Source organism: Nerophis ophidion, linkage group LG14, assembly GCF_033978795.1.
Source record: "Nerophis ophidion isolate RoL-2023_Sa linkage group LG14, RoL_Noph_v1.0, whole genome shotgun sequence".
Taxonomy (NCBI): Eukaryota; Metazoa; Chordata; class Actinopteri; order Syngnathiformes; family Syngnathidae; genus Nerophis; species Nerophis ophidion.
The window spans coordinates 4,348,297-4,365,236 of NC_084624.1; the positions used below are offsets into that span (position 1 = coordinate 4,348,297).

Below are 16,940 nucleotides of genomic sequence, written 5' to 3' on the forward strand. Positions count from 1 at the left end.
AACGCTGTGGATACTTTCCAAATGTTTCAAACCACACGTCTCTCGTCCATTGCTTTCTTTGTATTCACCATTAGAAAATGGTGGTAACAACCACACAAATGGGGCGGCGTAGCTCGGTTGGTAGAGCGGCTGTGCCAGCAACTTGAGAGTTCCAGGTTCGATCCCCGCTTCCGCCATCCTAGTCACTGCCGTTGTGTCCTTGGGCAAGACACTTTACCCAGCTGCTCCCAGTGCCACCCACACTGCTTTAAATGTAACTTAGATATTGGGTGTCACTATGTAAAGCGCTTTGAGTCACTAGAGAAAAGCGCTATATAAATATAATTCACTTCACTTCTTTTGAATGTAAAATCTTCCACTCCTTTGTCTCATTTTGTCCATCAAAAGTTTTATACTGTACGTGAATGCACAAAAGTGCGCTTTGTTGATATTATTGACTTGTTGGAGTGTTAATCAGGCACATTTGGTCAGTGCGGGACTGCAAGCTAATCAATGCTAACATGCTATTTACTTATTGCATCATTATGCCTCATTTAATATCATTGACTTTTTTCCTCTTTGTGTCTAATATAGTTTTGCATGTCTCATGACACATTATCTGTATGTAATATGGGCTGCATTTCAGATAGTTGTTTGTGTGCCATGTTGTTCCAGACCACAGCAAACATCACCTAGAAGAAGACAGCCTGTTGTTTCCTTTAACTTGGACACACACATTTATACATTTGGCCTTCAAAAGCCAGTAATTTCCAGGAGTTATCTCACCTTCTACGTAGCATTTAATTTACTAATGGTGTCTAATGTTGTAAAAATGTGTAGAATAAATATTACATTTCAACATTTCTGTCAACGTAGATTTGCTTCAGCCTGCGACACACAGTCATTTTGATTGTATGCTAATATAACTGAAATAGACACTTACATCATGTGTTGTCTTCATTATAACACTTATATAAGACTTTTAAAATAATTTTAATAGTAGGCCATTATAGCTAATGTAGACACTTACGCCATGTGTTGTCTTCATTATAACACTTATATAAGGCTTTTTAAGTAATATCGATAGTAGGCTAATATAGCTACTTAAATCATGTGTTGTCTTCATTACAACACTTATATAAGACTTTTAAAATAATTTTAATAGTAGGCCATTATAGCTAATGTAGACACTTACGTCATGTGTTGTCTTCATTATAACACTTATATAAGGCTTTTTAATATCGATAGTAGGCTTATATAGCTACTTAAATCATGTGTTGTCTTCATTATAACACCTATATAAGGCCTTTGAAGTCATTTTGATAGTAGGCTTGTATAGCTAATGTAGACACTTACGTCATGTGTTGCCTTCATTATAACACTTATAGAAGGCTTTTAAAATAATTTTAATAGTAGGCCATTATAGCTAATGTAGACACTTACGTCATGTGTTGTCTTCATTATAACACTTATATAAGGCTTTTTAAGTAATATCGATAGTAGGCTAATATAGCTACTTAAATCATGTGTTGTCTTCATTATAACACTTATATAAGGCCTTTGAAGTCATTTTGATAGTAGGCCATTATAGCTAATGTAGACACTTACGTCATGTGTTGTCTTCATTATAACACTTATATAAGGCTTTTTAATATCGATAGTAGGCTAATATAGCTACTTAAATCATGTGTTGTCTTCATTATAACACTTATATAAGACTTTTAAAATATTTTTAATAGTAGGCCATTATAGCTAATATAGACACTTACGTCATGTGTTGTCTTCATTATAACACTTATATAAGGATTTTTAAGTAATATCGATAGTAGGCTAATATAGCTACTTAAATCATGTGTTGTCTTCATTATAACACCTATATAAGGCCTTTGAAGTCATTTTGATAGTAGGCTTGTATAGCTAATGTAGACACTTGCGTCATGTGTTGTCTTCATTATAACACTTATATAAGCCTTTTTAAGTAATATCGATAGTAGGCTAATATAGCTACTTAAATCATGTGTTGTCTTCATTATAACACCTATATAAGGCCTTTGAAGTCATTTTGATAGTAGGCTTGTATAGCTAATGTAGACATTTGCGTCATGTGTTGTCTTCATTATAACACTTATATAAGCCTTTTTAAGTAATATCGATAGTAGGCTAATATAGCTACTTAAATCATGTGTTGTCTTCATTATAACACCTATATAAGGCCTTTGAAGTCATTTGATAGTAGGCTTATATAGCTAATGTAGACACTTACGTCATGTGTTGTCTTCATTATAACACTTATATTAAGATTTGTAAGTAATATCGATAGTAGGCTAATATAGCTACTTAAATCATGTGTTGTCTTCATTGTAACACTTATATAAGACTTTTAAAATAATTTTAATAGTAGGCCATTATAGCTAATGTAGACACTTACGTCATGTGTTGTCTTCATTATAACACTTATATATGGACTTTTAAGTAATATCGATAGTAGGCTAATATAGCTACTTAAATCATGTGTTGTCTTCATTATAACACCTATATAAGGCCTTTGAAGTCATTTTGATAGTAGGCTTATATAGCTAATGTAGACACTTACGTCATGTGTTGTCTTCATTATAACACTTATATAAGGCTTTTAAAATAATTTTAATAGTAGGCCATTATAGCTAATGTAGACACTTACGTCATGTGTTGTCTCCATTATAACACTTATATAAGGCTTTTGAAGTAATATCGATAGTAGGCTAATACAGCTACTTAAATCATGTGTTGTCTTCATTATAACACTTATATAAGACTTTTAAAATAATTTTAATAGTAGGCCATTATAGCTAATGTAGACACTTACATCATGCGTTGTCTTCATTATAACACTTATATAAGACTTTTAAAATAATTTTAATAGTAGGCTTATATAGCTAATGTAGACACTTATGTCATGTGTTGTTTTCATTATAACACTTATATAAGGCTTTTAAAGTAATATCGATAGTAGGCTAATATAGCTACTTAAATCATGTGTTGTCTTCATTATCACACTTATATAAGACTTTTAAAATAATTTTAATAGTAGGCCATTATAGCTAATGTAGACACTTACGTCATGTGTTGTCTTCATTATAACACTTATATAAGGCTTTTTAATATCGATAGTAGGCTAATATAGCTACTTAAATCATGTGTTGTCTTCATTATAACACTTATATAAGGCCTTTGAAGTCATTTTGATAGTAGGCTTATATAGCTAATGTAGACACTTACGTCATGTGTTGTCTTCATTATAACACTTATATAAGGCTTTTGAAGTCATTTGGATAGTAGGCTAATATAGCCATTATAGACACTTACATCACGTGTTGCCTTCATTATATCACCCGTATACGGCTTTTTCATTTTTTTGCGGCTACAGACGGATTAGTTTTTTGTATTTTTGGTCCAATATGGCTCTTTCGACGTTTTGAGTTGCCGACCCCTGCATTAACCCTCCCTGTCCCACCGTGCTGCTTTGAGTTCCATGTAAAAATATTTCCATTTAGATAAGCAATCTGGTTTGTATCATATTAACATTAACACAAGTCCTATTTCCATATATTTATTTTCCGTTATTATTTACAGCTGTGTCGACTGGCCAGGTTATGTCCACAGAATTTGGAGATGAACTTGCATTCCTCCAGCCAAAAGTGATGTGTGCAGACAAGGTGTTCCTTTGGCCTGTCACTCCTCCCAGGGGCTCATGTCCGTGTCGATGGCCACACAGTTGTAGGCGGCGTAACGCAGCTTCTCCTCGCACACTTTGGCGCTGCAGGGGGGGAAAAGTGGGATGTTGCAAATTGGTGTGGCACGCAGTGGAATGCAACTTCAGAATAAACATTTCACCTTGGATAGTTTGGCAGGTAAAGTGTGCTGGAGCATGTGGAAGACTGTGGAAGGGCCTCACTTTCAGAGCTTACACCAGATAGTACACCACAAAGGAATAGTTAGAGGGGTGAAGTGGTTATGACTTACTGTATATTATCACTAAGACTGTATGTACAGTTCTGATCAAAATGATTCAACCCCCACACAATTTTGGTGTTTTAGCAAGGTGGACATTTATTCCGTATTTTGTTTATAGTCATATCAAATGTGTCAAATAGACAAATGCAACTTAAATTGTAACACTGTATTTTAATAAATACCAAAAAAGGACATTTTTCCTAATATTTCATTGACAAAATTATTCAACCCCTTGAAAATCATAACTCTTAAGAACAGAATTTGAATAAGGTATTGTCAATCAGGTGTTTAACCTTCGTCTTGTGTTAGGGTCGTTTTAGTTTTTAAATGCATAAAATAACCATATAAATAAATTTTTTTGCATCAAAGCTTTTTGACTTCGTCAAGAACCTCTATTTCAGCAAATCAAAACATGTGTTTGGTTTTTCACTAAATTATAAAATGCTCTGGATGAAATTATGACCTTGGTGTTGTTAGGGTCGGTTTTGACCCAGTTATAAAAATAAGATTATCAAGCAATAATTAGAGCCAAAACTGAACTCACTGACAGCCAGCTCCTCTCCCAATCATGTGAGCTTTAGTGGATTCTCATTTTACCTTGTTATCCAGTACAAAAAAAACAAAGACTGGCATGTCCAGACATGTGAGGTCAATTCAGTCTCAAAATTATTAAAATGAAAAAATAAATAAAACAAATAAGAGATAAGATATACGTTCTAATACCCCTCAGTAATAGTCAGGTAACACAACAACCTTTTATTTATTTATAAGATTCTTTTAAAGTTAATTTTACCATTTTTAAATGGAAATCGAGGGGTATACTGGCAAAAAAAAAGGCCCAATGGCCCATTCCAAAAATATTAAAACTAGGGATGCACCGATTAATCGGTAACCGAATATATTCGGCCGAATATGGCAAAAAAAGCCACATTCGGCCTTCGGTGGAATGAGTTAAAAACAAGGCCGAATAGTGGCGTGTGACGCAATTTTTGGACGCGGTGACGCAATCAACCAACGTGCAGTGACGTTGGGATATGTTGTGTACCTGTATAAGTGTATGAGGTTACAAGCATACACTTATTGAGATTTAGTGGGGCCTCTGTTTACATTATTAGCCTGTTGTGTAGGCTACCTGTATAAGTGTATGAGGTTACAAGCACACACTTATTGAGATTTAGTGGGGCCTCTGTTTACATTATTAGCCTGTTGTGTAGGCTACCTGTATAAGTGTATGAGGTTACAAGCACACACTTAATTGAGATTTACTTGAGCCTTCTGTTTACATTATTAGCATATCTACTGTGGCTAAGCAGACTTTTGCCAAAAGGACAATAATTCATTTGTTGTGGGTTTATCCACTTTAATGCACTTTATTTTTTTTGGAATTCATGTTTTGTTTGAAGGCCTAATATAAATGAAAAACTGTGTTTTTTTGGAAAAGCAAAGGCTACTGGAATATTAAAAAAATGTCGATATTCAATAAAAAATTACTTTATTTGAAAAACATGTCTAAATATTTATTCTAGGCTATTTATGCGATATTAAAAAAATTGTGAAAAACTGCATTCATTATTTGGTATTCGGCCAAGGGTTTAAATTTTATTCGGCTTCGGCCACAAATTTTCATTTCGGTGCATCCCTAATTAAAACCAATATTTTCATGGATAAGTAAGCCTAACAAGGTAACCAAGAGATGAGAAACAATTTGGATGATAGATAATCGTTTTCAGTGTATTTTACAGCTGATTTAAGGCATGGGTCAAAACCGACCCGTTAACATCAGAGATGGTAGCAGAAAGCTAACACAAGAGGAAGGTTAAAACACCTGTGGATGTGATTAGAACCATAACGAGCAACAATTAAACTGATTGAAAAAGACTGTGACGCTCAGCTTCTTGTAGATGGTCAATGGTGTATTTGCAACATGGTGAAGTCCAGGGAGTGGTCAAAGAAGTCAAGAGAGGAGGTCATTTCTCTTCATAAGAAAGGATATGGATATAAGAAAATAGCAAAGACATTACACATTCCAAGAGACACAGTTGGGAGCATAATTTGCAAGTTTAAAGCTAAAGGCACGGTGGAAACACTAAGAGGAGGCTGTGTGCGTACAGTGGTGAAAAACCCTGAGGAACTACAACAGGACATTACAGAGATAAAGTTTTTCTGGGGCTCGGAATATCTATTTTTAGGAACACTAATACAAAACTTCACAATAATGGGCGGCATAGCTCGGTTGGTAGAGTGGCCGTGCCAGTAACTTGAGGGTTGCAGGTTCGATTCCCGCTTCTGGCATCCTAGTCACTGCCGTTGTGTCCTTGGGCAAGACACTTTACCCACCTGCTCCCAGTGCCACCCACACTGGTTTAAATAAAAAATGTAACTTAGATATTGGGTTTCAATATGTAAAGCGCTTTGAGTCACTAGAGAAAAGCGCTATATAAATATAATTCACTTCACACTTCACTTCAGGGGGGAACGCAGGTTTCGTCCCAGATAATAAGGCGCGCACTACGAGATGAAGGCCTCCATGCCAGAACTCCCAGACGCACTAAACTTCTGACTACCAGGCACAAGAAAATACACTCCAGTATGCCAAAAATCATCTGGACAAACCCCAAAGGTTTTGAGAAACTGTTCTATGGAGTGATGAGACAAAAGTTGAACTCTTTGGGCCTACGAATCAACGTTATGTCTGGGGGAGAAAAAATGAAGCTTACAAAGAGAAGAACACCTTCCTACTGTTAAGCATGGTGGGGGGTCAATCATGCTCTGGGGCTGTTTCTCGGCCTCAGGTACCGGGAATCTCAAGGCATTATGAATTCTATTTCCTAGCAGGATATATTAGCTGCAAATGTCATGAAGTCAGTGAAGAAGCTGAGGCTTGGGAGACGTTGGACCTTCCAACAGGACAAGGATCCCAAGCATACCTCCAAATCAACATTAGAGTGGTTGCAGAAGAAGGGCTGGAAGACTCTGGAGTGGCCAGACCTAAATCCTCTAGAAAAGCTGTGGTGGGACTTGAACGCAAGCCCAAGAATATGAATGAACTGGAGGCCTTTGCCCAAGAGGAATGGGCTAAAATACTGTAGATGCTTTCAAGAAGCTTGTGTATCACCTTTGAAGGATGTCATTACTGTTCTACTAAGTACTAAAGATGCATGGAACTAGGGGCTTGAATCATTTTGTCAATGAGATATTAAGAAAAATGTCCTTTTTTGGTAATTTTGTAAAATACAGTGTTACAATTTAAGTTGCATTTGTCTATTTGACACATCTTTATTTGATATGACTATAAACAAAATAGGGAATAAATGTCCAACTTGCTAAAACACCAAAATTGTGTGGGGGTTGAATCATTTTGATCACAACTGCATATACTGTTTACTTACCAAAATACTTGTTTGTCAGAATAGACGTAGATTGGAGCGGGAAGACGACTGCGACCGGTTACAAACCTCAGAAACCTGCTGCGGTCCTCTGGAAGAAAAAATAAATAAAAAAATCACCTTAAAGGGGAACTGCACTTTTTTTTTACAATTTTGAATTGTTCACAATTATTATGAAAGACGTGACAACGTATGTTTTTAAAAAAAATGCATTTTAACTTGTAAATAAAAGTCCGCCTACAGCGGCACCATTGGGAGCTCCTCTATTTTGCCCATAAAATCCAATAAATACCCATTCATAAACCGCCAAAAATACTCCATTTACATTTTGTGATTTGAATATTAACCAAGTACAAACCCCGTTTCCATATGAGTTGGGAAATTGTATTCGGTGTAAATATAAACGGAATGCAATGATTTGCAAATCCTTTTCAACCCATATTCAGTTGAATATGCTACAAAGACAAATAAATAAATGATAAATGAGTTGTACTTGTATAGCGCTTTTCTACCTTCAAGGTACTCAAAGCGCTTTGACACTACTTCCACATTTACCCATTCACACACACATTCACACACTGATGCAGGGAGCTGCCATGCGAGGCGCTAACCAGCACCCATCAGGAGCAAGGGTGAAGTGTCTTGCTCAAGGACACAACGGACGTGACGGGGTTGGTACTAGGTGGGGATTGAACCAGGGACCCTCGGGTTGCGCACGGTCACTCTCCCACTGCGCCACGCCGTCCCATAATATATTTGATTTTCAAACTGATAAACATTTTAATTTTTTTTGGGCAAATAAACATTAACTTCAGTTTTAACTTGTACTTACAGATGTAGCGACCAACTGTAGTTACTGACAGTGGTTTTATGAAGTGTTCCTGAGCCCATGTGGTGATATCCTTTACACACTGATGTCGGTTTTTAATGCAGTACCGCCCGAGGGATCAAAGGTCCGTAATATCATCGCTTACGTGCAGTGATTTCTCCAGATTCTCTGAACCTTTTGATGATTTTACAGACCGTAGATGGTAAAATCCCTAAATCCCGTGCAATAGCTCGTTGAGAAATGTTGTTCTGAAACTGTTCCACAATTTGCTTGCAATTGTGATGCTCCCCCCATCCTTGTTTGTGAATTACTTAGCATTTCATGAAAGCTGTTTTTATACCCAATCATGGCACCCACCTGTTCCCAATTAGCCTGCACACCTGTGGGATGTTCCAAATAAGTGCTTGATGAGCATTCCTCAACTTTATCAGTATTTATTGCCACCTTTCCCACCTTCTTTGTCACGTGTTGCTGGCATCAAATTCTAAAGTTAATGGTTATTTGCAAAAAAAAAATAATTATATGTCATGGCACACTCTCTGTATGTAACATGGCTTTTATTTTTTTGCGGCTCCAGAGATGTTTGTTTTGGTATTTTTGGTCCAATATGGCTCTTTCAACATTTTAGGTTGCCGAACCCCTGCCTTAGGGCAACAACGTTAATATATGTTCGATGAAACGTGATTATGTGCAAGAGTGTATGTACTTGTATATGTACAGAATGTGTATATCCCAATTGTCTTTTAGTTTCATGTGGGATTGATTAAGAAGGGCCAACTGACCGTTGGTGAAGTTTGTGAGCGCCTCCCACAAGTACTGCACCCGCACATCAGTTTGTTCCAGGTCCTCATAGCGAGCTGCAGGAGAAGAAGATGGAAACATTAAAAGACGTCTTCTCACGTGTCAACCTGCCGTCATCATTATTAAACTCACTGAGTCTCTTGAGAGCTTCGACGCTAATCTCCGGATCGCCACACACTTTTTTCTCCACTTCCTGCCACGTGAGCAGATCCAGAACCGCCTGAGGGACCACCTTGAGCAGCCCGGTTTGTAAGGCGGCGATCTGCGACAGTCGAGAGGATGAATGAGGAGGACAAAGTCAAAGGCGGGAATAGAGGAGAATAACGGCAGTGGAATCTCCACCTGCTGCTTGCTCTCCTCCATTCTGGCCTTCTTCACCAGGCGGATGAACTCCTGGCGGTCCTCGTAAAGCACGGCCACGCTGCTGCCGCCGGGGACCAGGTCAACCACCTGCCCGTCGCTCAGGAGGGTGGTGTAGACCAGCTCCTCGCCAAACCGGAAGTCAAACGTGGTGCGGTCCATGGTCTCCATGGCGTCCAGTAGGTTGACCTGAGATGATGGAGTTGTATTACATCATGTGAAGAAAAGAGACAAAACATGACTAAGATGCTGGTGGTGTTAAATATCCTCACCAGCACAGAGTCAACGGCCGGGAAGTCTTTCCTCCAGCTGACGCTCTCCCCAATCAGCTGCTTCCACACCAAGCCGGGCAGAGCCAGAACCTGCCGGATTTAAACAAAATCAAGTATGGCTGAGGACTAAGGATGAAGAAGGAGGACGAGAGCTGACACTCACCAGAAAATCTTTTCCTCTAAGCGCTGCACCCATGAGCTGCCCGATCCACTCGTACTTGTGGAACTGTTTGCAGGACGGGTTGGGGACGTAGTAATCTCTGGCCTCGAGGGAACCCTAGATAACAATAATATAATAAATAGATAAGGACCCAGTTCTCCTGCTTTTGTGTTTTTTTCACACTTGAAGTCATGCACATTTCTCTAACATGCATTAGTGAGTCAATAGTGGCTATGTCCATCCATCCAACAATTTTTCTACCGCTTGTCCCTTTTGGGGTCGCGGGGGGTGCTGGACCCTATCTCAGCTGCATTTGGGCGGAAGGCGGTGTACACCCTGGACAAGTCGCCACCTCATCACAGGGACAACACAGATAGACAGACAACATTCACACACTAAGGACCTCTTAGTGTTGCCAATCAACCTATCCCCAGGTGCATGTCTTTGGTGGTGGGAGGAAGCCGATAATGTCCGATAATGGCTTTTTTGCTGATATCCGACATGGTCCAAGTCTTAATTACCGATTCCGATATCCACCGATACCGTTATATACAGTCATGGAATTAACACATCATTATCCTAATTTTGTTGTGATGTCCCGCTGGATGCATTAAACAATGTAACAAGGGTTTCCGGAATAAATCAACTCAAGTCGTGGAAAAATATTTCAACATGGCACTGCCATATTTATAATTGAAGTCACAAAGTGCATTTTTTTTTCTTCACATGCCTCAAAACAGCAGCTTGGAATTTGGGACTTGCTCTCCCTAAGAGAGCATGAGGAGGTTGAGGTGGGCGGGGTTAGGGGACAGCGGGGGTGTATAGTATAGCGTCCCAGAAGAGTTAGTGCTGATACGGGGCGGATGTTCTCCCGAAATGTGTTTGTCATTCTTGTTTGGTGTGGGTTCACAGTATGGCGCGTATTTGTAACAGTGTTAAAGTTGTTTATATGGCCATCCTCGATGTGACCTGTATGGCTGTTGACCAAGTATGCAGCATTCACTTGTGTATGTGAAAAGCCGTAGATATTATGTGATTGGGCCGGCACACAAAGGCAGTGCCTTTAAGGTTTATTGGCGCTCTGTATTTCTCCCTATGTCTGTGTACTCAGCGGCCTTTTAAAAAGTCATACATTTTACTTTTTGAAACTGATAATTTCCGATATTACATTTTAAAGCATAATATCGGTAGCCTGATATTATCGGACATCTCTACTCAGGACCTTCGTATTCCGAGGCACATGCACTAACCCCTGTTACACCGTGCTGCCTGGTGTCTAAGTCGTGAATCAAGGATGGATGGATGGATGGATGGATGGATAGATAGATAGATAGATAGATAGTTGAGGTGTTGTCTCTCCAGGGGCAAGGAAAGCCCCCGGGAGAGGCGGATGGACGGACGGGGAAGCCTATAATTTTCGGTTGTGCTCTGTATGCTGAATTTGCAATATACGATATATATCTCAATATTTCTCCATAAAGTAACAACAAAACAGTTTTGTCTTAACATCTGAGATACTAAGATGGTTGTGTGGGTGGGACAATGCTGGGTGCTGCAGAGACGTACTGACAGAGGCAGAGGCAGTACAAAGCGTAATAGCTTGTTAAGACTTTAGTTTAGCACCAAATGATAATACAAATATATTTAATAAAGTTAAATGCAAATAAGGCAACAAGAGAAGTATCCTACACTTCTCTTTTGTAAAGAAGAGACGCTGAACAAAACACTTTTTTTTTTTTTTTTTTAAGACTTTAGTTTAGGCCAGGGCAATTATTTTGACTAGGGTGCCACATTTAGAGAAAAAAATGTGTCTGGGGGCCGGTATATCTATTTTTAGGAACACCAATACAAAAGCTTATAATAATGTCTGATTGAATGCTAAAAACCTTAGGACAGACCGCCTTAAAAAACGTAATGGAATTTTACATTTTTCTATGACGGATAAAATACTGAATATTGACAAAATATGAATGTCGACACATTTTACAATCGAGTGAAACGTAACAAAAATGCAACAAACAGTGAAATATGAACGCGAAGAGTAGAAAATAAACCCACCTACAATTTGATATATCTGATACATCACTAAGCTTTAGAACTTTGTTGGGAAAATCTCTTTCCGCGTCCGTGGAAACGCTTCCCGCCCACACTGCTTGGTTCCTCGTCTGAGCTGCTGTGACGTAGATTACCATCGTAACTAATTAGATGAATATAGTAAATAACTAGATTAGCATAGTAACAAGTATATCATCCAAAAGCGCAGATTCCAACCATTGAAATACTTTGTATCGTTGAAGACTTAGAACACATGACTGCACATCATAATGGCAGCTACACTTTCCATCTTAAAGATCTAAAAAAAATTATTAGGGCCAGATTGAAAATCTTCACAGAACGCATGTGGCCCCCGGGCCTTAATTTGCCAAGGTCTGGTTTAGGCGGTGGCTCTTTGTTGTTAAGGCGGTGGGAAACCCTTGTTTTAAGAAGTTTATTCTATAACTTTATTATGTGTGGCGTACACTGCTTCCAAACTTCAAACGCAATATAATGTTTCACCTTTCAGGGGCGCTGGACTTACTCCAGCCTCAGAGGCAGGTAAGAATAAAAGTACTTAAGGCCTTGTGGCTTGTGAAGCCCTTTGAGATACTTGTAATTAAGGGCTATATAAATAAACTTTGATTGATTGACTGAAGTTGATGGGAGAATACATACACCTATTTAGTGGCCTAGTGGTTAGAGTGTCCGCCCTGAGATCAGCAGGTTGTGTGTTCAAACCCGAGTCAGACTATAAAAATGGGACCCATTACTTCCCTGCTTGGCACTCAGCATCTAGGGTTGGAATTAAATCACCAAAAACGATTCCCGGGCGCGGCCACTGCTGCTGCTCACTGCTCCCCTCACCTCCCAGGGGGTGATCAAGGGGGAGGGTCAAATGCAGAGAATCATTTCACCACATTTAGTGTGTGTGTGACGATCATTGGTATTTAAGATTTGAGAAGTATTGCCCACATAAACTCCGCCAAAAGTTCAATGTGCAGCTTTTGTCACTTTAGTACAGGGGTAGGGAACCTATGGCTCTGGAGCCAGATGTGGCTCTTTTGATGACCGCATCTGGCTCTCGGATAAATCTGAGCTGACATTGCTTAACACGATAAGTAATGAATAATTCCACTCGTAATCACAGTGTTAAAAATATTGTTCAAAATATAAAAAATTCTCATGCATTTTTAATCCATCCATCCGCTTTCTACCGCACCTGTTCAAGAAGTTGCGTTAATGGTAAGAAGTTATTTATTTATTATTGCTTAGTGTGGAGCTTGCCCTCCTGGGGGTTCTTCAGACCACCAAGCACCGACATGAGAGCCTGTTTCAGGGTTACAATATTGTTTTATTTTTCAATAAGTCTCTCAGTTGCTTTCCAGCTATAGTATGTCCAGCCCCAACCCAGTCTCTCCTCCTGGCTGCTGCTTATAACAGAGCGACAGGTGATTAGATAACAAGGCCCAGGTGGGTCGTCTACGCACCTGTCGCTGCAGGCCCGCAGGCCACGCCCCCTCCACAGTTAGCTTCAGAATAACAATGTTATTACAAAAAATAAGAGATCTATTGTACTCTACAAATGTTGGTCTTACTTAAAAATGCACATGTTTAGTTGTTTTCAGTGTTAAAAAAAAATATTATATGGCTCTTACGGAAATATATTTTTAAAATATTTGGCTTTTTGGCTCTCTCAGCCAAAAAGGTTCCCGACCCCTGCTTTAGCACATGGGAGAATATGGCCCTAAATGCATATGAGGATCCTTCCAGAATAATTGTGAGCACCGAAAAACTGTGCGAACCCTGTCTCGAGTACACTCCTGGGTCTTTTGAGGCTACAGGCTTTGCATCGACCCACAATAATGTCTCTCAAAACCAGCAGCGGGTGATTTCTTTACCTGGTTGGACGTGCGAGTGAAGAAGGGCAGCGGCATGGGACACTCGGCCGAGGTGGGGCACAGCTCCTCAGACATGTCCGCCAGGCTGTCCCGGAACCCGCCACCCTGGTCAATGATTCCCTCCGCGATGAACTTGCACTCCCACCACTGGTCGTAGCGATCGGGCCACCTGTAATCCAGCGTCTTCTCGTGTTTATCCGACGGCTTCAGGCCTTCGTACACCTGCAAAGGGTTCCACGCACAAATTAGCGAGAGGAAAATCCTTGCCTCAGCAGAGCAGACGTTGACTTACCTGACTGAACACGGCGTTCTTGCAGCTGGCGTCCAAGGAGGGGTTGTCCTTGTGCTCCATGGCCAGGCGCCTGTTGATGTAGAGGCAAGGCAGGAAGTTGGGCTTGCTGGTCTCCGAGTCCTTCAGACACTGTGTAATCAGCGCTGAGCGCCGTTTGGACTGCAGCAGGAACTGCTTTATGCTCTGAAGGGCACCCAACAAACGATTCAACAAATTGCTACAGTTCATTCACTCGATTAGTCCAACAAAGTACAAACCCTGTTTCCATATGAGTTGGGAAATTGTGTTAGATGTAAATATAAACAGAATACAATGATTTGCATATCCTTTTCAACCCATATTCAGTTGAATATGCTACAAAGACAACATATTTGATGTTCAAACTCATAAACTTTATTTTATTTTTTTAAAATAATAATTAACTTAGAATTTCATGGTTGCAACATGTGCCAAAGTAGTTGGGAAAGGGCATGTTCACCACTGTGTTACATCACCTTTTCTTTTAACAACACTCAATAAACGTTTGGGAACTGAGGAAACTAATTGTTGAAGCTTTGAAAATGGAATTCTTTCCCATTCTTGTTTTATGTAGAGCTTCAGTCCTTCAACAGTCCGGGGTCTCCGCTGTCGTATTTTACGCTTCATAATGCGCCACACATTTTCCATGGGAGACAGGTCCGGACTGAAGGTCCTTCTTTTTTTACGAAACCACGCTGTTGTAACACGTGCTGAATGTGGCTTGGCATTGTCTTGCTGAAATAAGCAGGGGCGTCCATGAAAAAGACAATACTTAGATAGCAGCATGTGTTGTTCCAAAACCTGTATGTATCTTTCAATATTAATGGTGCCTTCACAGATGTGTAAGTTACCCATGCCTTGGGCACTAATGCACCCCCATACCATCACACATGCTGGCTTTTCAACTTTGCGTCGATAACAGTCTGGATGGTTCGCTTCCCCTTTGGTCCGGATGACACGATGTTGAATATTTCCAAAAACAATTTGAAATGTGGACTTGTCGGACCACAGAACACATTTCCACTTTGCATCAGTCCATCTTAAATGATGTCAGGCCCACAGAAGCCGGCGGCGTTTCTGGATGTTGTTGATAAATGGCTTTCGCTTTGCATAGTAGAGCTTTAACTTGCACTTACAGATGTAGCGACCAACTGTATTTAGTGACAGTGGTTTTCTGAAGTGTTCCTGAGCCCATGTGGTGATATCCTTTAGAGATTGATGTCGGTTTTTGATACAGTGCCGTCTAAGGAATCGAAGGTCACGGTCATTCAATGTTGGTTTCCGGCCATGCCGCTTACGTGGAGTGATTTCTCCAGATTCTCTGAACCTTTTGATGATATTATGGAGCGTAGATGTTGAAATCCCTACATTTCTTGCAACTGCACTTTGAGAAATGTTGTTCTTAAACTGTTTGACTATTTGCTCACGCAGTTGTGGACAAAGGAGCGTGCCACGCCCCATCCTTTCTTGTGAAAGACTGAGTATTTTTTGGGAAGCTGTTTTTATACCCAATCATGGCACCCACCTGTTCCCAATTAGCCTGCACACCTGTGGGATGTTCCAAATACAGTGGGGCAAAACATTATTTAGTCAGTCACCGATTGTGCAAGTTCTCCCACTTAAAATGATGACAGAGGTCCGTAATTTGCATCATAGGTACACTTCAACTGTGAGAGACAGAATGTGAAAAAAATCCAGGAATTCACATTGTAGGAATTTTAAAAAATGTATTTGTAAATTATGGTGGAAAATAAGTATTTGGTCAACCATTCAAAGCTCTCACTGATGGAAGGAGGTTTTGGCTCAAAATCTCACGATACATGGCCCCTTTCATTCTTTCCTTAACACGGATCAATCGTCCTGTCCCCTTAGCAGAAAAAGAGCCCCAAAGCATGATGTTTCAACCCCATGCTTCACAGTAGGTGTGGTGTTCTTGGGATGCAACTCAGTGTTCGTCTTCCTCCAAAGACGACGAGTTGCGTTTATACCAAAAAGTTCTATTTTGGTTTCATCTGACCACATGACATTCTCCCGATCCTCTGCTGTATCATCCATGTATCCATTTTGGTATAAACTCAACTGGTGGTGTTTGGAGGAAGAAGAATACTGAGTTGCATCCCAAGAACACCACACCTACTGTGAAGCATAGGGGTGGAAACATCATGCTTTGGGTCTGTTTTTCTGCTAAGGGGACAGGACGATTGATCCGTGTTAAGGAAAGAATGAATGGGGCCATGTATCGTGAGATTTTGAGCCAAAACCTCCTTCCATCAGTGAGAGCTTTGAATGGGTGACCAAATACTTATTTTCCACCATCATTTACAAATAAATTCTTTAAAATTCCTACAATGTGAATTCCTGGATTTTTTTTCACATTCTGTCTCTCACAGTTGAAGTGTACCTATGATGAAAATGACAGACCTCTGTCATCATTTTAAGTGGGAGAACTTGCACAATCGCTGGCTGCTTAAATACTTTTTTGCCCCACTATAAGTGTTTGATGAGCATTCCTCAACTTTATCAGTATTTATTGCCACCTTTCCCAAATTCTTTGTCACGTGTTGCGGCATCAAATTCTAAACTTAATAATTACTTGCAAAAAAAGAAAAAGTTTATCAGCTTGAACATCAAATATGTTGTCTTTGTAGCATATTCAACTGAATATGGGTTGAAAATGATTTGCAAATCATTGTATTCTGTTTATATTTACATCTAACACTATTTCCCTACTCAGATGGAAACGGGGTTTGTACATTTGCTCACTTTGATCTGGTTGAAGGTGCCCACGCTATAGTCCCAGGCTGGCACAAAGTGTGGAAGAACACTGTCCAGTAAAGACATGAACCTGCACAAAGAAACATGCATCTGATCATATTCATACCTTCATATTGCTTGATTGAAAAGCATGTTATATA

At 39.7% G+C, this 16,940-nt stretch overlaps 1 protein-coding gene across 1 annotated transcript in view; it reads right to left on the minus strand.

Annotated features, from left to right (window-relative positions):
* Positions 1 to 3,552: 3,552 nt before the first annotated feature.
* hectd3 (HECT domain containing 3) overlaps positions 3,553 to 16,940 on the minus strand; it is a 25,085-nt gene continuing 11,697 nt past the window's right edge. Inside the window, exons 9-19 of the mRNA XM_061919669.1 lie at positions 16,789 to 16,870; positions 14,008 to 14,190; positions 13,716 to 13,937; positions 9,784 to 9,897; positions 9,621 to 9,710; positions 9,331 to 9,537; positions 9,121 to 9,250; positions 8,970 to 9,044; positions 7,362 to 7,449; positions 3,853 to 3,921; positions 3,553 to 3,775 (exon numbers count right to left, since the gene is read on the minus strand). Of these exons, the coding sequence (XP_061775653.1) occupies positions 3,691 to 3,775; positions 3,853 to 3,921; positions 7,362 to 7,449; positions 8,970 to 9,044; positions 9,121 to 9,250; positions 9,331 to 9,537; positions 9,621 to 9,710; positions 9,784 to 9,897; positions 13,716 to 13,937; positions 14,008 to 14,190; positions 16,789 to 16,870 (1,345 nt within the window). The 3' untranslated portion in view covers positions 3,553 to 3,690. The remainder of the gene's footprint in view (positions 3,776 to 3,852; positions 3,922 to 7,361; positions 7,450 to 8,969; positions 9,045 to 9,120; positions 9,251 to 9,330; positions 9,538 to 9,620; positions 9,711 to 9,783; positions 9,898 to 13,715; positions 13,938 to 14,007; positions 14,191 to 16,788; positions 16,871 to 16,940) is intronic.